This window comes from Homarus americanus, unplaced genomic scaffold (genome assembly GCF_018991925.1).
Source record: "Homarus americanus isolate GMGI-L3 unplaced genomic scaffold, GMGI_Hamer_2.0 scaffold44808, whole genome shotgun sequence".
In the NCBI taxonomy this organism is placed as follows: domain Eukaryota; kingdom Metazoa; phylum Arthropoda; class Malacostraca; order Decapoda; family Nephropidae; genus Homarus; species Homarus americanus.
In genome coordinates, this window is record NW_024721443.1 from 377,294 (window position 1) to 402,509 (window position 25,216).

The 25,216-nt window shown below is 42.9% G+C and overlaps 1 protein-coding gene across 1 annotated transcript in view; it reads right to left on the minus strand.

Annotated features, from left to right (window-relative positions):
* Window positions 1-3,033: 3,033 nt before the first annotated feature.
* The window catches only part of LOC121861701 (homeotic protein proboscipedia-like), a 40,381-nt gene continuing 18,198 nt past the window's right edge, over window positions 3,034-25,216 (minus strand). The window contains exons 2-4 of the mRNA XM_042359604.1: window positions 13,485-13,543; window positions 8,280-8,431; window positions 3,034-7,059 (exon numbers count right to left, since the gene is read on the minus strand). Coding sequence (XP_042215538.1) covers window positions 5,551-7,059; window positions 8,280-8,431; window positions 13,485-13,543 — 1,720 coding nt within the window. The 3' untranslated portion in view covers window positions 3,034-5,550. The remainder of the gene's footprint in view (window positions 7,060-8,279; window positions 8,432-13,484; window positions 13,544-25,216) is intronic.

A 25,216-nucleotide genomic window follows, 5' to 3' on the forward strand; every position in this document is an offset into this window, starting at 1 on the left:
TTGTTATATAAGGAAGTAATAATGATCGGCATTGTACTAAACCATCATTATTTTCCCAGTTGTAATGTATAGCTCGGTGGACTCTTGGTACCTTGAGTTCGAAGAGTACTATGACATAATCCCTTAAATATGATGATATAACCCCTTGAGTACGATGACATTCTCCCTTAGTCATGGAGTCATCATGCTTAAGAAGTTCAATCATCTTACTCAAAGGGTTAAGTCATGGTAGTCAAGGGGTTGAAATCATCGTACTTGGGGGATTGTCCTAGTACTCAAGGGGTTAAATCTACGTACTTGAGGTGTTGTCATAGTACTCAAGGGGTTACGAACAGGAGACATGTGCTGTATGACTGTATCCATATCCACTCTATATCCGCACCTTCGTATATATATTAGGTAGATACACAATAGGTAGATAGGACAAGGAATAAAAATCCATCATTTACAAGGACATTTATTGTAGTTCACCCTTCGGTCATCAATATTACAATAATATTACTATTCAAAATATGTACACACAGGAAGAAGGGGGTGTAAAGGGGGGGGGTAGTGAGGGGGGGAGGGATTAAAGGGGGAGGGGGTGAAGGTATGGGGAAGGGGGAATGTGAGGATGGGAAGAGATGGGAGGGTGGGGGTGGTTAAGGGGATAACACCCCTTTCCTTATATTTACACACACAAAAAATTCTCATGTTGACCGGGAATTTGTTTTATCTATACATGGGCATTATTGGGCATACACATAATGCCTCCATATGTATGCCACGTCTTCCTCTTAAAATGATACACGAGTCATTCATTGAAAAAAAAATGTCATTCATTCATACACTTCATTTATTTCAGATACGAGTCGATTCATTCATTAAAATAATCGCTATATTATTCATACTCTACATTCATTTCTCTTATACACATTAGTTATCAATTATTCATTTTTCATATCATTATTTATTTATCCTTTTTTATACATTTATCATTGGTTATCACTGTGTCCGCCTTGCATGCAGGTCTAGACAGATGTCATTCACCGAGTATCAAATTTTTTCTTTCATTCTTTTGTTTCTCATTCATCACATTCTTTATTTAAACACTTGAATCATTCATTATATTGTTATGTCTGGTAATATTTATTTGTCTACCCGGTTTAAACTGTTGCCATGAGTTGCCATATCTGTCGTCATTAGTTGTCATGATATTAACTATTGCTTGTTATGATAGTTTGCCATTAATTAACATGATAATTTGCCACGAAGGATCACTATTTTTACCAGAAAATTGCTATTAATATTGTAATCAAAAGTTGCCATTGAACCTGTTACCGTCATTATGACCATGAATTATTACTACAATTGCCATTAGTTGCCATAATTGATACCATGATTCGTCATTGAGAGATTACAATTAGTTTTACTTTAACTTACAATTATTTTTGTCATAATTTTTTGCCATGAGATGTGATGTTCATTGCTGTAAATTGCCATACATTTTATTATGAATTTTTGTTACTATTACAATAATTTGCCATTGTTTCAATTTTTTTTCATATTTTGTATATTTCGGGACATAAGTTGCCATCACTGTTGCCATCGCTTAGTTGACATATACATGCCATGTAAATAAGATATCAAGAAGAACGTAAACAAATTTTATATACATTTCCCTGTTTATATTTTGCCTGTAAAAGGAGAGAGGTTTTGTGCACACGATAGGCAGACAGACAGACATAGAGGGTGTCTTGCATCCGTCAGACAGACAGGCAGGTTGTTTTGTATTCGTCTGAGTTGAGATTCTGCTGTCAAACTTTCACTCCCATTCCTAAAAACCAAAAAAAAAAAACATTACCACAAGTTGAGGGTTAAAAACATTGCCAATTCTAAGTTAAAATCACAACCTAACTGAAATTACCAAGTTCATTCACCGCCTCTTCTCTTTCTTCTTCTCCTCCTCGTCTTCTTCTCCTCCTCCACCACCTCCTCCTGTCCTCTTCCTCCTATCCTCCAAGAAAAATAAAACACCAGTTCGGCAAAAAAGAAGAGATTGTCTTAAAAACAACAACGAAGATATCTATTCTTCTCCTTCCAAGGAAGAAATAAAAACAAAAACAAAAAAGAAAACGGAAAAGAAAATATGGTGGACTATTACAAAATTCTCAAATCCCTAACCTGAATTCCTGGGTAGAATTTTTGCCTCTCGCGCCAACTTTGAAATGGAGAGAGAAAAAGGAAGACTTCCAAAAGATTTCTGGTCGGAGACAGCGGCGGCGGCGGCCGTGGTGATGCCCGGGAGGGGGGGTCGGGGTTGGAAAGGGAGGTTGGTGAGGGAGAAGGGAGGAGGAAGAAGAAGAGAAGGAGGAGGAGGAGGAGGAGGAGGAAGGAGAAGAAACTCGGTTCATCCTCTCGTTCTTCCCTTCCAAGATATTTTTACGGCAGCGAGCTCTTTCGGGAAGGGGTGGCGTTCCTTCAAGAGCCAGAGGAGGTCCTTCAGTTATATACCATGAGGTCCTTCAGAAACCAGGAGGTCCTTGTGGAACCATAGTAGATCCTTCAGGAACTAAAGGAGGGTTAGGTCTTTTGAAAACCAAGGGAGGTACAGGAGATGAGAAACACCTATGAGAATCGCCAGAGGAGCTACTTAGGGAGGAATCGATGAACTCCTTTGGTAACCTAACCTAACCTAACCTCAGCTAACCTAACCTAACCTAACCTAACGTAACCTAACCTATACATCTGGAACCGCAGAGATCAGTTGGAAATGGATAACCACCTTGAAGAACCCGGGATCTCAAAAAATGAAATAGTTGATGACCAAGTGTATGTAATAAAGCAGCCTGCGCACTTGAAGCGCAGTAATACATAATAACATCAACATCCTCTTTCATTAGGTGGCCAGACCTTACAGGACTCAGAAGGTAATAGTAAATTATTATTATTATTACTTTATATAATAAAACATTCGTCAAATGTCATCTTTATGTTTTAACAAGACTTAGCAAATATTAGTATCAATTAATTAGAAGCATAATTTTTGCCATACCAAATTTGTCCTTTTATTTTAATAAGTTTTTAATTAATACAATGAACATATATTTAAATTAACGTTTTATTGTTAAGGAATTGTAGTGAAAATATAATAAATTTAGTAAGATGTTGATATTTTTTCTAACTTACTAAACTATGGCTATACAGTATATCAGTCTTATAAATACAGTATATATTCACTTTTCAGATGTGTATATTTCGGAGTCACTAATTTATTGAAGGTAACCCCCAAGAAAAAACCCCGAATAATTTGGTAATTTTTGTGATTATTTGTTGCCAATAATTTTCTTGATATCTGGAGAAAATAATATATCCTCGGTACACTTATTGTTCAGTGGCGATAGATAGCTTGATTGACTATTTCCGAAAAAATTTAACTTGGAAATATTCATTGTCCTTATAGTAATTATTTCCTTATAATTTCTGGTAATATTTCTTTGGCGGTATTTCTATTGTGGCGTTATGTCAATTTCCCTAAATTTCTCTAGACTTCACTAAAATTTCCGGTATTTTCGTAGTAATTTTCCCTAATTTTTGCCGAATTTTCTGGACTGATATAATACTATTTTGTCCTTTGTCGGTAATTTCCCCGATTAATGGCGAAATTATTTTATCAACTGATATTTCTTGTCCTGTATTTTGGCAACAGACTTTCCCCAAGCCGATGATGAGATTTTCCCTGTTATCACACACACACACACACACACACACACACACACACACAATAACCTAAGGAAGATACCATGATTTATAACATTATCTCCTCACTTTATCTCTTTTCCGTCAATCAAGAGAGATGATAATTTTCTTTCTATTTTTCTAGAGTTCATCTCAAGAACAAAAAAAAAAAATATAAGGAAATGAAAAGTATTAAATTATTGCTGAAAAATTCGACAACAAAACCGCACCGCCGCGACCCTTTATCACCAAGTGACCTCTCGAGTCCAGAGGTCACGTTTTAAGGGACAGACCGAAGCTTATCATCTACGGGAGAGAGGAGGAAGTTTGAGGTCAACTACAACGCTCTTCTACCACGGCACAGGGGGTGAGGGGGTGTGTGAAAGGGGGAGGGATATCGAGGGGGGACATCTACAGGGGTTCGAGGTGATGGAGGAGGTGGTGGGGGGAGGAGGGGGTTGTCTGGAATGACTGGCAACACAGTTCTACTTTTGTTTTCATGGCCTGTGGCCCATATGTCGCCACCACCAGCTTTGGCCCATTTTTTACTAGCTCTGGCCAGCTTTTTCAGTAGCTATGGCCCCCATTTTATGAGCTGAGGCCTGTTCCATTACCTGGGGCTCGTTTCACTAGCTGTGGCCATCTCTCTCACTCCTTCTGGCCCACAGGTTGCAGAAATCTTGGGTCATATTTTTACTTCCTGGAGCCACGCATCACTAACTTTGACTCTCGTTTTCATCAACTTCGGGCCCACAGTGAACCAGGTATCACCCACGTTTCACTATTTCTAAACCCACAATTCACGAGCTCTGACACACACGCATGAGCTCTTGTCCATCAAGTCGAGAACCTCCGTCTTACACTTCACTTGAGCGTCGGCCTCGTGTTGTGAACTCACCTGTAGTGAGGTTTGTGCCTCACTACCCATTACCAGTGCTCCCATAGTGCTGACTCCTGCCAACACCTCTCAGGATTTAGCTCACTCGTCACTGTGAGAGTCATCCACACGACGCCACTTGACTTCCTCACAGCATCGGGTCACCTCTGACTGAACAACTTGACAGACACCTCACCAGGGAAAATGGCACCAACACTTTATACCTTTTTTTAACTACAAGACACGGGACCACACTTGGCACTTTGGACCACGAAACCTAGTGCCATATTTTAATATATCTGGCCACATTTGCAAGCCTGGGTTATATTGAATACCTTGAAGGCCGTTTCCGGATAATTTTGGGGCCAAACATTTGACACGTCTGGCCACAGTTGGTACTTGAACCTACACACACACGCACCCATGTACACCCCTGGAGCCATACTTGTGCACCGGGAAGTGTGTCAGATGACGCATCACCTAGTGGTTCACATCACAGTGAGAAGGACTGACCCGCAGCAGCAGAAGGGTGCCAGGTCCTCATGGTGCCATCATGCACTCGACCCGTCACTGTCCCTCCCACAAGATCTGTCCTGGCACTCTCACAGCACTGCCACAGGCAGTGAAGCGCCCGCAGTGACACCGTCTCTGGGCACTCCGATAGTGACTCCCGGAGGTTATAATGACGTCTTGGGCGACACACTGGCGCGGGGGGGGGGAGGTCCTTACTGCTATACACTAGAAGGGTGATGAGAGGGGAGGGTAGAGGAGAAGCCCACTCACGACCAGTCCAACGTCCTCACCATCACGTGAGGAGAGGGAGCCACTGTATATCACGGGTCAAATGTTCTGGTATTATGAAATCATTACGCCGCCTGGAGGAGCGTCACTGTACGTCGGTGAAGGTTGGTGGTGTTGTGAGAGCCGGGCCTCCGCCACACTACCTCGGCTGGGGCTCAGCTCAGCTGGTAGTACTCCGGGGCGAAGTCATTAGCCAGGTTGGTCAGGAAGTTAAAGTCTGAGGAGTTGCTGTTCTCGCTGGGCGCTGTGCTGCCGCTGGTGCCGCCACCGGCGCCGCCTCCTGTGCCGCCACCACCACCTCCGCCGCCGCCACCACCACCGCTCTGCTCGAAGAAGTTAAAAGTAAAGTTAAGGTCGTGGTCGTTCTGCTGCTGGTGGTATTGCTGGTCCTGGTAGGCCACGCCCTCACTCCCCGCGCCGCCGTTGGCACTAGCACTATTATAGTAACCGCCGCCCTGAGTCATATTGGCCATGTTGGCCATGTTGGCCGGGTTGTTGGTGGCCATCGCGTTCATGGCAGTACCTTTCTCCGTATGGTCGTAGCCAGTAGAGCCACACATGGGGTAAGAGTCGTAGTACTGGTGGGCGGCGGCGTCATTCTGCCCGCTACACGAGTACATACCACCGCTGCCGTACATGTAGTTGTAGCCAGAGTAACCGTCACTACACATCATGTTGTTGTTGTAGTAGTGACGGTTGTAGCTGTAACCGTCCATCCCGTACCCGCCGTTGTACATGTGCTGTCCCCGCTGTTGTTGTTGCTGCTGCTGTTGGTGCTGCTGCGCACACGTGTAGTCATAACCGTGGGCGTTGGAGGCGCGGGTGTTGGTGTTGGTCATGAACTGCGGGGGCGTGGCGCGGCCCATTCCCCGGTACTGGTCCACCCAGGAGCCCCGGTAGGCGCCAGGATAGGAGCCGGATACACCGCGCCCCTTGTTCTCTCCGCTGCTGCTACTACTGCTGCTACTGCTGCAGTAGGAGGAGAAAGTGGAGCCTCTCCCTGCGCCTCCGCGGCCCCCGCCGCTGCCACCGAACCCATGTGGCGTGATGGAGCTGGTGGTGGAAGCGGCGGCGGCCACGGCGGTGGTGGTGGCGGTGAGCGGCGCTGCCCTGGCCGAGGTGATGGGCGGGGTAGTGAGGGCGGGAGACCCTGGCACTCCTCGTGCCCCGGTCAGGTGGGCTGGTGAGGCAGTGGGCGTGGCAGGGGTGAGGGGCGGGGTGGCTCGGGGAATGGGCGGCGTGTTAAGGGGTGCCGTATCCTGGGGGCAGCCGTCCTTCATAGTGATGCTCTCGCCGTTGAAGCCCAGCGGCCCCGGATACCTGAGGTTTCCGCTCTCCTCACATTTCACTTTGCCAGGTTCGAGCGGTGGCAACGTGCCACAGGTGCCACGTGGGCCACCTGGCAATCCGGAGCCCACGGTAGTGGGCGGCACTCCTGCGGCAGCTGAGGCACTGGGGAGCGGCAGGCTGTCGTTGCTCTCCTCCTTCTTGACGTCGGATGAACACATACTGTCTGGGGAGGACGGCACCGACTTGGTGTTGTTGTTAGTGGCGTCGTCCACGCCGGACCGCTGCTCCCCGTCCCTCTTCTTGTCCGTGTCGTCACTCTTCGTCATCGCTTGCCTCTTGTGCTTCATCCGCCGGTTCTGGAACCACACTTTCACCTGTGGGAGAAAAATTATGGGTGAAACTCGTTTCTGGAACTAAACTTTCACCTTTGTGGGAGTGACTGTGAGGCAAACCCGGGTTTGGTATCACCGAGTAAGGGATTTTAGTATTAGGACTCGAGAGTCATGATAGGTAGTACATAAGTTATGTGAAGGTACAATATTGTACAGTAAGTGTTATGGTAGTTGTTGGACATAAGTGTCTCGTGACACAATCTTTCAGTTTTATGTCTGTTTTAAAAAATTATTCATTCTTTTTACTTACTTATCAAATACTGGTGTGTGTGTGTGTGTGTGTGTGTGTGTGTGTGTGTGTGTGTGTGTGTGTGTGTGTGTGTGTGTGTAAGGTAGAAGGTATATGAAAGGTATGTTTAAAATACGATAGAACTAGTGGTAAGAATTTGTTAAATAATGCTCAAAACTAAAGTAACCAAATTAGGCTAAAAGTAAGTAGAAGTAAGTAGAAAAATCTGTTAAAAATAATGGAAAAAAAGAAAAAAGATAAATAAAAAATACTGAAGAAGAAGGTGAAAAATACGTACTAAAACTAACGTTAATATTTAAGTCAAGTAAAATAAATAGAAACAAGTAAGATCAGCTATAAAGATAAAAAGTTAGATAAATGTAAAGTAACAGGAGTAAAAAAATTACTTAATTGTAAGGCAATAGAAGACCCCCACCCCCCAAAAAGTAAGATATTAAACTAAAAGGAAAAAATTGCGAGGGTGGGTCATTGTATACACACATACACACTTGGCCAGATGCAACCAACACCTGTATACTCGTGAGAAACATGTGTGGGAACATTTGCCTTACAACAACCTTTTATTTTTACATACACGCATTCATACGCACATAGTCATACATACATACACGGTCACCTATGCTTTAACTATGGCTGTCTGGGTTTAAATCATTTCCATATGCAGGAGTTAAGGTCGTTGTTGGTTCATGAAGAGACAGGTGAAGAGGTGTAACGTGTGTGTGTGTGTGTGTGTGTGTGTGTGTGTGTGTGCGTGTGTGTGTGTGTGTGTGCGTGTGTGTGCGTGTGTGTGTGTGCGTGCGTGCGTGTGTGTTTCACTATCCCTCTTGTTCTTTGTTTTTCTCTCTTTTCGTAATTCTTTCACTATTCTTCTCATTCTTTCTTTGGTTAAAAAAACACACACACACACACACACACACGCACACACACACACACACACGTTACATCTCTTCACCTGTCTTTCCGTGAGGTCGAGGGAGGCAGCTATCTCTATCCTGCGGGGTCGACACAGGTACTTGTTGAAGTGAAACTCCTTCTCCAGCTCCAGTAGTTGTGTGTTGGTGTAGGCGGTGCGAAGCCTTCGAGGAAGACCGTTCTCGTTGGACCCTGCGAACGAAATGTTACTAGTTAGAGAAGATGAATAAGAGGGTCAGTGAACGAGACAAAATTATATAGCGGTGAGTATTGTAAGGTGGTGGTAGTGGTGTTGATGTCTCGTGTAAGAGCCTTGAATAAACAATGAAAAATGTAATTATTAGAGTCTCTGTGACGTAGGTAAGTGAACGAGACGCCACGAGTTAGATTGTAAGGTAACGAGAACGAGACACAAACATAGCGTTAGATACTGTATAAGGTGATGGTGGCAGTGTACATGTCTCGTGTAAGAAGAATGAACGAGTAAAGAGAAACACATTCAATAAAGTCACTATCATATTTAAAATTCTATTAATGACTTGATATCATGAATACCACTTAATCAAATTATTTCATTAACATATTACTTATATATTCCACCTTTTTATTGTTGTTCTTGATTTTTGTTACATATAATTTCTGTACATTCTCACTCATAATTTTTTTTCTAGTATTGTAGTGTTTAGGTTTATGAATCACCTCTGCACATCCTACGACAAAAATAAGAAATAAACGCCATCATTCGTCATTCGAGGCTTAACGACTATCAGTTACATATATAAATAAAAACTTGGGTTGCTTTTTATTCGTTGACTTATTATAAATGATATTCACATGACTTAGAAATGACGATTTGAAATTAGTAACACATAACAACACCTACCAACACCTGCTAACTTACACCTAACTAACACCTGTCAACACATCGAATAACTGTTAACACTTACCAATATCTACTAACACCTAACACTTACCAACACATGCTAACTAACACCTGTCAACACTTACCAACACCTGTTAACACATGGTAAGCTAATTGTGTAAAAGTGACGACGGTAAAGGCACTCACAAGCACTTCGTTACCATATAATCATAACCACTATAACGTATAATTATATATTGTAAAAGGTGATTTAAAGTCGTATGGAAAATATGGATCGAATTCCTTGTTTCATTTTCTTATACTGCATAAGATTATCAAGGTACAAGGTGATCGAAAAGTACCTGTGCACCTGTGATAATTAATAATATAATTATCCTTATTTACTTTGTTCTGTTTTGGTAAATATTAGACAAGATTATAGTTATTATTGAAAGTGGATATTATCTCCAATATTTGCTGTGGGTAGAACAAGGTATATAAGAATGTGGGTATAGTATAATAAGGAATAACTATCTGGATAATTATTATAGGGTGCACAGGGAGTTTTTCGATCAATCTAGCTTAATTCTCCGGCTAGGTACTCACTCTCCAAGACCTGGATGGGTGTTTGGTCAGTGTGAGACAACAGGTGAGATATCATAGCTCTTCTTGTGGTCTTGATACTCGTAATGCAAAGTGGAGTCTTATAAAATTAAACGTCTTGTCTTTTTTTTCCATATTGAATATTTAAGAAAGAAAATGTATTTATTTTTTTCCTATCACGCTTAATGACTCGAGTTAAATATTTAGTTATAACCAGCCATTTTTTTCGTCTTTCTCTAACATATCTTCCTTTTAATAATCATTCGTACAGTTCTCCATAACGCTAACAACATAAAAATAACTATCATACGGCAGAACAACATAATGAGAACACGGGAATTCGATAACAGCGTCAATTGAGAACACGAGACCTACACAAGACGAAGAAGAAGAAATAGTATAGAGAATAGGGAGTTTTCACCAGCAGTTGGTGTTAGTGAGGTGATTGATGTGTTACCTCTCACAGTGGTAACACTAGAGAGCTTTTAAGGGTCGTCTATCAGGTTCTGAACACCTGGCGAGTCTGGTTTATGAGCCATCACCCGGTACTGTGCAGGCAACACTCTACACTAGTTCATGGGAGTCAGGCAACACTGTACACTAGTTCATGGGAGTCAGGGAACGCTGTACACTAGTTCATGGGAGTCAGGGAACACTGTACACTAGTTCATGGGAGTCAGGGAACGCTGTACACTAGTTCATGGGAGTCAGGGAACACTGTACACTAGTTCATGGGAGTCAGGGAACGCTGTACACTAGTTCATGGGAGTCAGGGAACGCTGTACACTAGTTCATGGGAGTCAGACATCACTGTACACAACTTCATGGGAGTCAGGCTACACTCTACACTAGTTTATGAAGGTCAGGGAACACTTGTACAGGGTGGTAGACAAGACTGGTATATAATTATGTACATTTTACGTACTCTAGACACCTGTTATATATATCTACAGTAAATTATAACCTTTGAATTATATTTTATCTTATATGAATCTATAAAACTTAACGAAATATATTTTTTTAAAGTGGAATCAACTGGGATCACACGATATAGTCTCTTATATAATACCGGTATATCATCCCTATAAGAATTCTATATTTGTAAATGAGTAAAATTAATATACCTCTGTTAGTGTATTATGTGTAAGACCATCAACATATACTTACTAAACAGTGTGTCATCTTATTATCTGAGGGTTGGTGATCACAGCCCTCTTCAGTGTGTCATCTTATTATCTGAGGGTTGGTGATCACAGCCCTCTTCAGTGTGTCATCGTATTATCTGAGGGTTGGTGATCACAGCCCTCTTCAGTGTGTCATCGTATTATCTGAGGTTGGTGATCACAGCCCTCTGTCAGTCACAGCCCTCTTCAGTCATCGTATTATCTGAGGGTTGGTGATCACAGCCCTCTTCAGTGTGTCATCTTATTATCTGAGGGTTGGTGATCACAGCCCTCTTCAGTGTGTCATCTTATTATCTGAGGGTTGGTGATCACAGCCCTCTTCAGTGTGTCATCGTATTATCTGAGGGTTGGTGATCACAGCCCTCCCCTCTTAACGTTTATGGGATATTTTGATTTTTGTTTATCTCCGGGGATCATAAATTCATCCTAATATTTGCCTTCTCTCTACCCATTAATGTCTCTACCATTGTTCCTCATTATAAGATCATGTTATCTTATTATTTATCCCCATTACTTTAGTGTATCTTGCTACTTCTTCATTTATTTATCTATCATTAAAACTTATATTCATTATCATCTTAAAGTACTGGTTATATCAATGAAGTACCAGTTATCAGTACCATATCCTAGGTACATCATCACTATGGTACTATACTGGCAGATACGAGGTCTCTATATGTCTGTTAGTATCTCTAACATATGGCGGAAAAAGGTGTTAGCAGTACAGTATGCTGGTGTGGTCAGAGGGTAGCATCACCTACACAAACATAATTTATACCCCATAGTCTACAGTACACGCCACTCGGTTAACATGATTTAAGACAAATTTTTATCTTGGTTTTGTAGTAGCTCGCCTGATGCTCTGTGACCCAGGAAATCTTATCTAGTTATATATACAATATAAGTATCGTGTTATACTGCATATATTTATATCTAAGTATACTATATATGATTTATAGTATTATCACATAGATTAAGTTACTTATATAAACAACGTAGGTTAGGTTAGGTTACTACAGAATACTCCTAGAATACTCTCTACCCCACCACCACATCCCTTCTACACACACACACACTATCGGTTCTTCGGGGTCATTGATCTTTATAAAGAGTGGTGATGACCTGGGCACGTCGACAACACACTAATTAGGTGAAGAGTTACAGCAGTTAGGGTGCAGGATACAGGAATTACAATATACATTAATTACAATATAAACTGATTAGACTATACAGGAATTGGAAGATACAGGAAATATATTATACTGGAATTAGAGTACAGGAAATACACGGTAAGTGAGGTTAAAATACAAGAATTACCCCCCACCCCCATGAGATAACGTACATGACATTCCCTTCATGTATGTATAACGAAAGACGGGAGATATATATATAGTGTGTGTGTGTGTGTGTGTGTGTGTGTGTGTGTGTGTGTGTGTGTGTGTGTGTGTGTGTGTGTGTGTGTATGTATATGTGTATGTGTATGTGCGTGTGTGAGTGTGTCTATATATATATGTGCGTGTGTGTGTGTGTATTTCATAGCTGATGAACTGTTGATCGGGGAATATTTTCGAGGCGGTGTTTGAGGTTCGTGACTAAGATGCTTTGAACACCAGATCGTGCTCCATGACAGAGGTGTACAGAGTGCCGCAGGTATATCGCCTCATTGTTTTACCACCTGTGTATATATGATATCCATCTCTGTATGATTGTACGTATCACATATACACGTGTATTTTGTGACCTCCTGTCTAAGATGATTATAGGTAGAAGATATAAGTATAGACAGTTAAGGTGTAAATATTACTTTCATACGACACTTCTCTGTACGAAGGAGAAATTTGCGTCATTATGAAGGACTGTTGAAAGAAATGTTCATGTTTTGATTTCCGTCTCTTTAATCCTTCACCACGAGGATGATACTATTAGTAGTTTATTTGGCTACCGACTGACGATTTCCTGCAGCTGAGAGAGACCCCGTACACGAGGGGTTAGTAATCTATCTCCACTGAAGGCTGTCTGTGTAACGTCTCGGTGTAACAGCCCCAATACCCGCCTTTTTTTACTTGTTTGATGGATGTTACTCATACCTGAAGAATATATTTGATCTGTTTTTTATTTAACATATAAGTGATGGATAGATAGATAGATAGACAGACTTTGAGAGAGAGAGAGAGAGAGAGAGAGAGAGAGAGAGAGAGAGAGAGAGAGAGAGAGAGAGAGAGAGAGAGAGAGACGTCAAATCTCATCAAAACTTATTTGATCTTATGTTTTCATTATATCATTTACCTGTGTCTCGCTAAACACTGTACTGTATCAACACACACTGGAGGCCGTCAAGTGGGCCATGATAGTGTAGTACAAACATAACTGACACTTATAAATAAAACCCATAATGGCTGAGACAACTATTTATATGTGTGTATATACCATATGTATATTTCACTGTTTATATTACAACAGAAGAGGAGACTAAATAAAACGATATACTGTATATTCATAATAATGGCGTGAAATATATACCCGGTATACAAATATAGATTACCTAGTAGTGACTATTGTATGTCAGTAAATACATCAACAAGTAAGTGACACTCACTGTTGGAGTACTGCCTCTGTGTTGGCACCCCGGGCGACACATCTGTTGGTAGAGAACACCTGTATTAGTCCATGAACATACTGTACACCTGTTGGAGGTACACCTTCCATTTATTAACCTCGTGTGTGTGTGTGTGTGTATGTTAGCAACAATGTATTTCAGGAACAATGAACTTTAATATATAACGAGAAAGTAGTTATGTGTCTTCAGATCTTTATCGATACAGTTAAGTGCAATACGATACAAGAAGATACAGACATTAACTGTATTCTTTAGGAAGTAGAATAAAAAGCTAATGTAACAATCAGAGACGGAACGGAGGTCACCCACCCCACCACCCTTACCAGCACACACACACAAACACACACACAAACACACACACACACACACAAACACACACACACACACAACACACACACACACACACACACATAAACAAACACAGGCAACCACAAACAAACTAGTCAAATATATATTCATGAAGAAAGTCAGAGTTTGCCTTGGGGTGTGTGGGAGGGTGGTGGGTGGGTGGGTGGGTGAGTGGGTGGGTGGGTGGGTGAGTGGGTGGGTGGGTGGGTGAGGAAAGTGGGTTAGTTTAGTGAGAGAGAGAGAGAGAGAGAGAGGAGAGAGAGAGAGAGAGAGAGAGAGAGAGAGCGAGAGAGAGAGAGAGAGGGAGAGAGAGAGACGGTGGTGAGGAAAGAATTTTTGCTAATCACAGAGTATTTTGTCCGGGTTACAGTGGCCGTATTCAAATGAATCAATTAAACACGGCCACTTCATAACGTATTCACTTTTTGACTCGGGTGCCTCGTAAACCCCGGCCAAAGTTTACAGAAACAATAATAAACTCTCGCTTTATGAGTAATATGAACTAAGTTTCCACGACGCTCCACGAGTAAAATTTTTGATGGCTCTCTGAGAATCTTCGTCGCTTCACTTAGTGTGTGTCAATTTTACGAACCTCCTCACCCCTCCTCCTCCCCCCCCCTGCTGTTTCTCCTCCTCCTCCCCTCTGTTGTTTCTCCTCCCACCCTCCTCCTCCTCCTTCCCCCTTGCTGCTTCTCCTCCCTCCTCCTCCCCCCTGCTGCTTATCCTCCTCCTCCTCCTCCTCCTATTCTCCTCCTCCCTCCTGTTACCCTCCTCCTTCCCCCTCCTCTTGCTTCGCTTCACTTCTCCGCCTTCGCTACATTCCTCCTTTTTCACACCCCTCTTCTTCCTCTTCCCACTCACTCCTCTGCCTTCTCCATACTCCTCCTTCCTAGTTCTCTTCCTCCCTCACCCCTGGTCAGAGTAGGAGGATATAGAGGAGGAGTAAGGAGGAGAAGAAACTAACTAGAAGATAATGAATTAGAGGGATGGTTGACTCCTACACTCTTCCTCTTTTTCCTTCCCCCCCTATTCTTATGTACTTCCTCCTCTTCCTTTCCCATACCCCTCTTGTTTTTCTTCCCTTCCTCCTCTATTTTTTCCTCTTACCCACCCTCCCCTTAACCCTCATCCTCCTCTTCCTCCTCTTCTTCTTCCTCCTCCTCTTCCTCTTGCTGGGTCTTCGTCAGGAGTTGAGGGGGGGTGTCGGCAAAAGTTGTTTATGAAGGGAGAGGAATATTAACTTGAGTCTTCCCTTAAATTTATGTTTTTGGAAAAAGTATGGGGTGGTGTGTGTGTGTGTGTGTGTGTGTGTGTGTGTGTGTGTGTGTGTGTGTGTGTGTGTGTGTGTGTGTGTGTACCTCTATACATACAATACACATATATATATATATATATATATATATATATATATATATATATATATATATATATATATATATATATATATATATACATCAGGAATAAATCATTTATTAAAATTTTTCTCCATATTAAATCAACAATACTTCATGTTTTCATTATGATATATTAATCAAGGATACAATCCCCCCTTCCACCCTTTCCCCTCCCTTCCCACTTCTCCACTTCTTCCATCCTCGCCTCTTTCCCTTCTACTTCCCTCCTCTTCCTCGTCTCCCCCCCTCCCTTCCCCCTACCCGCTTTCCTCTTACCAGCGTCGGTAACCACATTGTCAATGCTCCTCCCCCTCCCTTCCCCCTACCTCGTCCACCTTCCCCTCTACCCCATTCACCCCCTTCTACTCTCCACCCTCCTCTCTTCCCCCACCCCTTCCTCTTCTCTCCCCCTTCACCCTTCACCCCCTTTCCCTTGCAGAACACCCCAGATCAACACTCGGTAGTATCTTCCTGGGGTATGGAAACACAAATCGAGGACTTTTGAGTTAGTAAATTCTAAAACAGATATATTATGTCAGAAGTTAGTAAAGGAGGAGAGGGGAGTCAGGGGTGAATGAGGGGTGTTTGGGGAGAGAGAGAGAGAGAGAGAGAGAGAGAGAGAATGAGGTGGTTTTGGGGAGAGAGGGAAGATGGGGAAGTGAGGTGTTAGAGGAGGGGGATTGGGAAAGGTGAGGCAGTGGGAGAGTGTAATATTTATGATGAGGAGCAAAAGAGGATTAGTGAGAGAGAGAGAGAGAGAGAGAGAGAGAGAGAGAGAGAGAGAGAGAGAGAGAGACCTTCCATGTATTGCAGGTGGTGGGGTGAGGGAGGGGGGGGCAGGGGGAGGTTGTGTGGAGGATGGAGGGGTGGAAGGAGGCCCTAAACTGTACTCCAGCGACTTGTGGGTTTACGAGCTGGATCGCTGGGTGAGTCCAACGCCTTCGGATAAGTTCTAAGCTCTGAGGATTAGGGAGTTTTGATTCGTAAACTTTCTCGTTATTTGGGTATTTTTCGTTTCATTTTGTGTTAAGATTCGTTGATTAGAAAAGTATTAAGTTTGATTGATTAGAAAAGTATTAAGTTTGGTTGATTTGAAAAGTATTAAGTTTGGTTTATTAGAAAAGTATTAAGTTTGGTTGACTAGAAAAGTATTAAGATTGTATTTATAACTATAGAATTTATATTAGTTGGTAAATATTCCCAGAATTTGGTGTTTGTCATTGTATAAAGATTCACCGAGTATTAAACGGCATACAAGTGTCGTAATACAACTGCGGTAATGCTGTAGAATTTTTGTGTCGATTTTTTTCTTGGAAGTAAAATAGTGAAGAAAAGTTGTGATTTTGTAGTAGATGAATTTTAATAGAACTGTGTTTTGTACCGCACTGAGAGAGAGAGAGAGAGAGAGAGAGAGAGAGAGAGAGAGAGAGAGAGAGAATATATTAACCTTCTACGCAACATCAATAACCAGTCATCATCACAACCATAACAACAGATAAGTGTCACAGGTGTACGCCAGGTGACTATCTAATCCAATTAAGACTGTCAACACGTGAGAATAAAATAAACCAAATTCACGAAGATCTTTACGTTAATATTTCGGTTCCTTCTAAGATTGCAAAACGTTGACAATGAAAATGGTATCGAAGTCGCGGTCTTGAGATGATTCCATAAAGTGATACAATTTCTCTTTCTCTCGTTAAGGTGAAAAATAACTTCACCTCAGCGATCAGGTATTACGAAAGCTCTGAGAACGCGCGGTTAAGGTACCATCAAGTACTGCAGGCTGGCTCAGTACCTACCTCCTCCCCCCCACCAGGAGTTAAGACCCACAGAAAAACACCCTCTTCCCCCCACCAGGAACCAAGGACCCACAGAACAACACCCTCTTCCCCCCACCAGGAGCCAAGACCCACCGAACAACACCTCTTCCCCCCACCAGGAACCAAGACCCACAGAACAACACCTCTTCCACCCCACCAGGAACCAAGGACCCACCGAACAACACCCTCTTCCACCCCACCAGAACCAAGGACCCACAGAACAACACCCTCTTCCACCCCACCAGGAGTTAAGACCCACAGAACAACACCCTCTTCCCCACCAGGAACCAAGACCCACCGAACAACACCTCTCCCCCACCAGGAACCAAGACCCACAGAACAACACCTCTTCCCCACCAGGAACCAAGACCCACAGAACAACACTCTTCCCCCACCAGGAACCAAGACCCACAGAACAACACCCTCTTCCCCCACCAGGAGCCAAGACCCACCGAACAATACCTCTTCCCCACCAGGAACCAAGGACCCACAGAACAACACCCTCTTCCCCCCACCAGGAGCCAAGACCCACCGAACAACAGCATCGCATGATCGTGTGTATGTGATTTCGAAGGTTCGTAAATAGCAAGAGGCTTCGCTACTCTCTGTTCGCATCTCACAGTATATAACCAACATAACACTAAGTCGAGCTGAAACTCTCGATACTACACATAAACATACACTTTTTTTCACTCATATTTACTATTTTTTTCGGGGGGAGGTGGGAGGGGCGGGGGAGAGGGGGGGTTCTATCACACATTCATTATATTTGCCATTTTTAGGAGTTTTTATATATATATTTTTTCTGAATGTATTACTATGAATTCCAAATGAGTTAATATCTTTTATCAACACAGAGGCTGTGAACGATGATAAGGATTATATCTGTGTCGTTCTATATTGGATGTGAATAATGATGATAAAGATTTGTTTTTGTTTTATCTTATCTGTGACTTGGTGTGAACGATGATAAGGGTCTTGGTATTTATGGCGTTCTTTAAATGTCTCTGACGCGGTGTGAACGATGACATGAATCTTCTCGTCCTGGTGTCTTATTGTATGACAAATTCGACCCAGTTTGTGAAGTGATGGCGTTGAGGCTTAATAGTGATGAAATATTATATGGAGGAATATGTTTGAGAGAGAGAGAGAGAGAGAGAGAGAGAGAGAGAGAGAGAGAGAGAAAAAAAAATCGAATAAGACTCAGAGAGGAAAGAAGAGCGAGAGACCTAGATAGTTCCAACGAGAGAGACACAGAGAAAGAGAGAGAGAGAGAGAAAATAAGAATCAGAATGAGCTCGCCATTACCATAGATAACACAGTCCCCTGGATTTGGTATCAGTGTCATATTTTCAGTGGAATAGGGTAGTAAATAAACGCAATATTCCCACGAGCCACGACCCCCTCCCCCCTCCACCCCTCCCTCTCTCCTGGCCAGGGCACGAAGGCTATGTATCAGCAAATATTCGAAAACCAATGATACTCACTCGGGTGAAATTGTTACATGATGATGGCAGAGGTCGAAGGCGGTGTATCACAATGGTATATATCTCGGTGTTTTTTTTATGTAGGTCTTGTGTGTGTATGTGTGTGTGTGTGTTAGAGGTGGGTTCAGTGGGGTTGTGTGTGTTTGTGTGTGTGTGTGTGTGTGTGTGTGTATGTGTGTTTGTGTGTGTGTGTGTGTGTGTGTGTGTGTGTGTGTGTGTTGGAGGAGGGTTGTGTGTTGGAAGTGGGTTCAGCGGGGTTTTGTGTGTGTGTGTGTGTGTGTGTGTGTATGTGTGTTTGTGCTTATGAGTGTGTATTTTTCCTTTAATCCGCTCTAAGAGAACCAAGCATAATAAAACATGCTGAAAAGGGGCAAAAAAACCAAAAACACATTCATCGAAACACACAAAAAAAACATACACATAAAAAACAGACATTACCACTATAAACCATAATTTTAAAACACAGATAAACCTCTACGAGTATGAATAAACCCTCTTCTATTTACTGTGGTTTAAGCGCCTAAAAAAAAAGTATTTATCCCATCGTTATATCATATTACAGAAGTATGTTTTAAGTGTGTTTAATATATAGTCATACGTATAAGTTGCCTTTCTCTGTTTTAAGTATACAAAATTATAAGTTTCTTTACTTAGACCGAGTCGAAAGGGGGGGTTAAGTAGTAAAAAGTGTAAGTTACTTAGAATGAATTTATGAGAGTGAGGAGAGTAAGACGATAGTTAAGGGAGACAGTTCTGATTGTTGATGAAGGTAGTGATAGAAGGAGATGAAAGAAATGTGTGATAGGAGATGAAATAAGGAAATAATTGATATAATAAGATCGAAGAAAGGAGAGCCACCACAATTACCACCATCCTCATCGTTGCCATCACCACTATTATTACCAAGTTCACCACTATTACCACTACCAATCACCAACTACTACTACCACCATCAACCACTACCACCACCACCCTCAGTCGACACATCCCCCCTAGGGTCACGGAGGAGACGTTGGTGTTATCAGCTAAAATTTGTGAGTTTTAATTCTTCTTAAAGGAAATTGAACACAGGATCCAGCCGTTCCTCAACACCAAGATCGCACAGATGAGGCCGAAGACGCGAAAATCTTAGTTGGTGATTATCTGAAAGTTTTTCTTGGGGTCGAGGGGGGGAGGAGGAGGGGGGAGGGGAGGGAGGGGAACATAGTCCATGCCAAATGGTTATAAGTTGTGCAAAAGGCTTTGGGATGGGAAGGAAAGGGGAGACGTGGAGATAGAGAAGAAAGTGGGAGAGAAGGGGTGGGAAAGGAGGACTGGAGAAGAGAGAGAAAGGTTGGAGAGGGGTTAGGAAAAGGGAGAGAGATGGGGGAAATGGGGCTAGGAAAAGGAAGAAAGGGAGAGGGGAGGAGAAAGGAGAGAGGGGAATGGAAGACGTATAAGGGAAGGAGAGACAGGAGAATGGGTTGCTGGGGGATAGGAAAGAGAGAAAGAGTGATGGTGGAGGCAAGGGGAAAGGTAGAGAGGGAGGAGAGAAGCTAAATGGGGGTGGGTGTTGGGGGTAAGGGGGTAAAGGGACGTTAATTATTTTTTCCGGCGTTGGGTTCAGTGATGTGAGAGAGAGAGAGAGAGAGAGAGAGAGAGAGAGAGAGAGAGAGTATGACAAAAAATGGAGATTAAACATAAACCAAACAAAAAAAACAAACAAATAAGTAAACAAACACAAAATAAAGAACATACAACGATTTAAATGTATAAGGTAAAGAATCTTTGAACTTTACGAAACAGTTTTCAAACCCATTTAAATCCCGTCTCACACTGTCAACACCAACGACGGACAGACAGGCAGGCAGACAGATAGACAGGTGGACAGACAGGCGGACAGAAAGACAGACAGGCTGACAGACAAACAGATACCACTGAAGAGAGGAATAGAAGGATACTTATTCCTCTCACTATCTTGGAGCCAGAGAGAAGGGGGTTAGTACAGGTCTGTGTGTGTGTGTGTGTGTGTGTGTGTGTGGTTCAGTGGTAAGTTGGTTGACTTCCTGTTTGGTTGGTTTGGTTTTGTTAGTTTAATTGGTTAGTAAGTCGCTCGGTTGGTTTTTCCGGTTGAATCAATAAGTTGTATGCTAGAGTATTTGGCTGGTTGTGTGGTTGACTGGTTGGAGGGACAGTAGGTTGGTTGTGTGGTTGACTGGTTGGTTGGCAGGTCTTCCCACCACCCTGAGCTTGGCGTGTCTTGCCTCTGCAATGCATCATGGTGGCCAGCATGCAACACCTTAAGTCTCTCTCTCTCTCTCTCTCTCTCTCTCTCTCTCTCTCTCTCTCTCTCTCTCTCTCTCTCTCTCTCTCTCAGGATATTTTATATATCTGTTTCTATCCTTTTCTCTTCCTCTCTGCTTCTCTGCTTTCTCTCTCTACCTATCTTCCTTACACACACACACTCTCTCTCTCTCTCTCTCTCTCTCTCTCTCTCTCTCTCTCTCTCTCTCTCTCTCTCTCTTTCTTTCTCTCTCTCTCTCTCTCTCTCTCTCTCTCTCTCTCTCTCTCTCTCTCTCTCTCTCTCTCTCTCTCTCTCTCTCTCTCTCTCTCATTATCTTCTATCTTTCACCTTCTTTCCTTTATTACTTTTATATAAAAAAATTCAGTTATCTCAATTTTTTATATTTTATTCACTTTCTCACCTGTACTAATTCTCTCCATCATCATCCTTCCTTATTTGTTTATTTGTTCTTTTGTTGTGTTTTTTTCAGTTTATTTATTTTCTTAATCGGTTTTCACGGCAGACATAAAAATAAAGTGAAAGACAGACAGACAGATAGTGACAGACAGACAGATAGACAGATAAGTGACAGACAGACAGACAGACAGACGAATAGTGACAGACAGACAAATAGACAGATAGACAGACAGACAGACAGACAGACAGACAGACAGACAGACAGACAGACGAACCAGACAGATAGTGACAGACAGACAAATAGACAGATAGAGAGACAAACAAACAGACAGACAGACAGACAGACAGACAGATAGACAGACAGACAGACAGACAGACAGACGTACATCCTCTCGATATCATTGACTATAAAGATGTTAAAAATATCGTCCCATTCCAACTCTGATAAACTCTCATACATTATCAGTATCACAGAGACACACACAAACACCCACATACATTTACTTCCTTCCTCCCTCCTTACATTACCCTCTCTCCCCTTACCCTCTTTCCCCTTACCCTCCTTCCCCCTTACCCTCTACACTTACCCTCCCTCCCCTTATCGTCCTTCCCCTTATCCTCCTTCCCCTTACCTCCCTCCCTCCTTACCTCTTACACTTACACCCTCCGTCTCCCTTTACCCTCCTCCCCCTTACCTCCTCCCCACTTACCCTCCCCTTACCCTCCTTCCCCTTACCCTCCTCCTTCCCCTCCTTCCCCTTACCCTCCTTCCTCCCTTACCCTCCTTCCTCCTTTACCCTCCTTCCTCCTTTACCCTCCCCCTCTACCCTCCTTCACCCCCTACCCTCCATTCCCTCCTCCGGGTGCCTTCTCAGGATAATCCATGTAGGTTAACTTCACTACACTACACTTTGGATAATCTAGGATAATTACTGTTTGTGTGGTTAGGTTGGTTAGGTTAGGTTAAGTTAAGTTACGTTAGGTTAAGTTAGGTTACGTTACAGTAAGTTAGGTTAGGTTAGGTTACAGTAGGTTAGGTTAAGTTACGTTAGGTTACGTTGCAGTAGGTTAGGTTAGGTTAGGTTATGTATGAAGTATGACAGTTAGTGAGATCATAAAATAAATCAGTAGAGAGAAAACCACAACAATGAATAAGGTCTTGTGGTCTCCTCCGCGTGTTTCACAAGTCTACGGATATCTCAACCCGGTTTTAACATACAACAGTTACGGGTTAATGTTTATGTGGATTATATATTTTGAGTGATTAATATTAGGAATTTAAATGATATCTTGGTGGTTTAGTTAGATATTTCATGTATGGTAACGTAAGGGTAATTTAATATAATTTTGAGATTTTGAGAGGTAATGTAAAGTTGCAGGAGAGAGAGAGAGAGAGAGAGACGCACACACACACACACACACACACAGACGCACACACACACACACACACACACACACACACACACACACACACACACACACACACACACACACACACACACACACACAATACCCCCCTGCTGATCCGTAATATAAAGATATTAGGTTCGCTTCATTCACAGACATGATCCAAGAATTATGAGTTGATCTTCTGAGAAAGACGAGAATAACGCATCATGACAAGACCAAGCAGGAGGGGACACGCAAATTTAGAGGTGCGTGTTTGCGTGTGTGCGTGCGTGTTTGCGTGCGTGTGCTGACAGAGACTCATGCGTAGGGTGAGTGACGGATAGACAGATTCGTGTGTTTGGTATTATGTGCGTGAGCTGACAGACATATAAACAATAAATATATGTCTGTGTGTGCATGTGTTGACTGATACAGACTCACGCGCTCAAGCAGATGAGTGCGTGAACAGACAGACAGATAGACAGGCAGACAGATAGACAGACAGACAGACAGACAGACAGACAGACAGACATGTGCGATAGGTGAGTGTGAGTGCGCTGGAAATAAAAGTGAGGATGTTCGCAGATAGACAGAGAGACAGATAGACAGACAAACAGACAGACATAAGGAAATATATACGTGCGATAACAAATGAAGATATAAATAACTTAAATAAAAATAAAATTACCCCAAATAAACAATAATAACAAGACATACGAAAAACACCGATAATGATATGGAAAAGAAAAAAATCGATAAATAAAACGAAGAACAGAAGAATGACGCGAAAAGAACGGAAGGAATTGTAAGAGAAGGATTGGAGTGAGTGGTGAGGGGTTGGAGGATAAGGTATGGAGGGAGGTTGGAGGGTGACGTGTGGAGTTGGAGGATGAGGTGGAGGATGAGCTGGGGTGAAGTTGGAGGGTGTCATGATGAAGTGGAGGGTGACGTGGGGGTTTAGAGGTAGAAGGAGGTAACAACGAAGAGAGATTGGTTGGAAGGGTGAAGTGGAGGTGTTTGGAGGCTGAAAGTGGAGGATGGATGACAGTAGGGTGACAAGGATGAGAAGTTGGTTGGAAGGATGAAGGTGGTGGAGGGATGGATGACAGTAGGGTGACAAGGATGAGAAATTGGTTGGAAGGATGAAGGTGGTGGAGGGATGGATGACAGTAGGGTGACAAGGATGAGAAGTTGGTTGGAAGGATGAAAGTGGAGGAGGGATGGATGACAGTAGGGTGACAAGGACGAGTGGTTGGAAGGATGAAGGTGGAGGAGGGATGGATGACAGTAGGGTGACAAGGATGAGAAATTGGTTGGAAGGATGAAGGTGGAGGAAGGATGGATGACAGTAGGGTGGTAAGGATGAGAAATTGGAGGATGGAAGTGGAGGGAGTTTGGAGGCTGAAGATTGGAGGAGGATGGATGACAGTAGGGTGACAAGGATGAGAAGTTATTTGGAAGGATGAAGTGGAGGGTTTGGAGGCTGAAGGTGGAGGAGGATGGATGACAGTAGGGTGACAAGGATGAGAAGTTGGTTGGAAGAGGATGAAGTAAGGTTTGGAGGCTGAAAGTGGAGGAGGGATGGATGACAGTAGGGTGACAAGGATGAGAAGTTGGTTGGAAGGATGAAGTGGAGGGGTTTGGAGGCTGAAAGTGGAGGAGGGATGGATGACAGTAGGGTGACAAGGATGAGAAAGTGCTTGGAAGGATGAAGGTGGAGGAGGGATGGATGACAGTAGGGTGACAAGGATGAGAAGTTGGTTGGAAGGATGAAGTGGAGGGGTTTGGAGGCTGAAGGTGGAGGAGGAAATATGCATGAAGCAATAACTCAAGAGCAGTGTCTCCAGTGGGTAGGATTTATGTCGTCTTCCCATACACACATAAATAATACCGGGGAGAGAAGACAAAACACACACACACATGATGCAAATGTTATGAAAAGGAGAGTCTGTTTACCAAGACCTGGCTCCTCTCTCTCTCTCTCTCTCTCTCTCTCGCTTTCTCTCTTTTTTTCTCTCTCTCTCTTGTCTCTCTTTGTTACCTTTCTCTTTCTTTGTTGGCTCTCTCTCTCTCTCCTGCTTTTTCTCTCCTTTGACTCTCCCTCACTCTCTTTTTATCCCTCTTTCTTCTTCTCTTTCAACTCTTTCTTCCTCTCCTCTCTCTCTTTTGCTCGCGCTCGCTCCCTTCTATCTTTCCGTCATTCATTTCCCCAACATATCAGGTGCCTATACACACCTGTCTAATTTGGCCCCTACAGTAGCACAGGTTCTGTCTATTCATCCTTTCATACCTGTCTCGTTCTGTCTTATTCCTACATAGTTGTTTGCTCTCTCTCTCTCTCTCTCTCTCTCTCTCTCTCTCTCTCTCTCTCTCTCTCTCTCTCTCTCTCTCTCTCTTTTCTGTCCATACACATGCATTTTCATCCCTGCACTTATACACCTGTCTATGTATCTGCCCGTCTGTCTTTTTGTCTATCTGTCTGTCTGTCTGTCTGTCTGTCTGTTTACCCTTCCCGCCCACATCAATATCCACCTCCCCCACACAAACCTCCTACACCCTCCACACACACACCCCCACATTCACCTTCTAC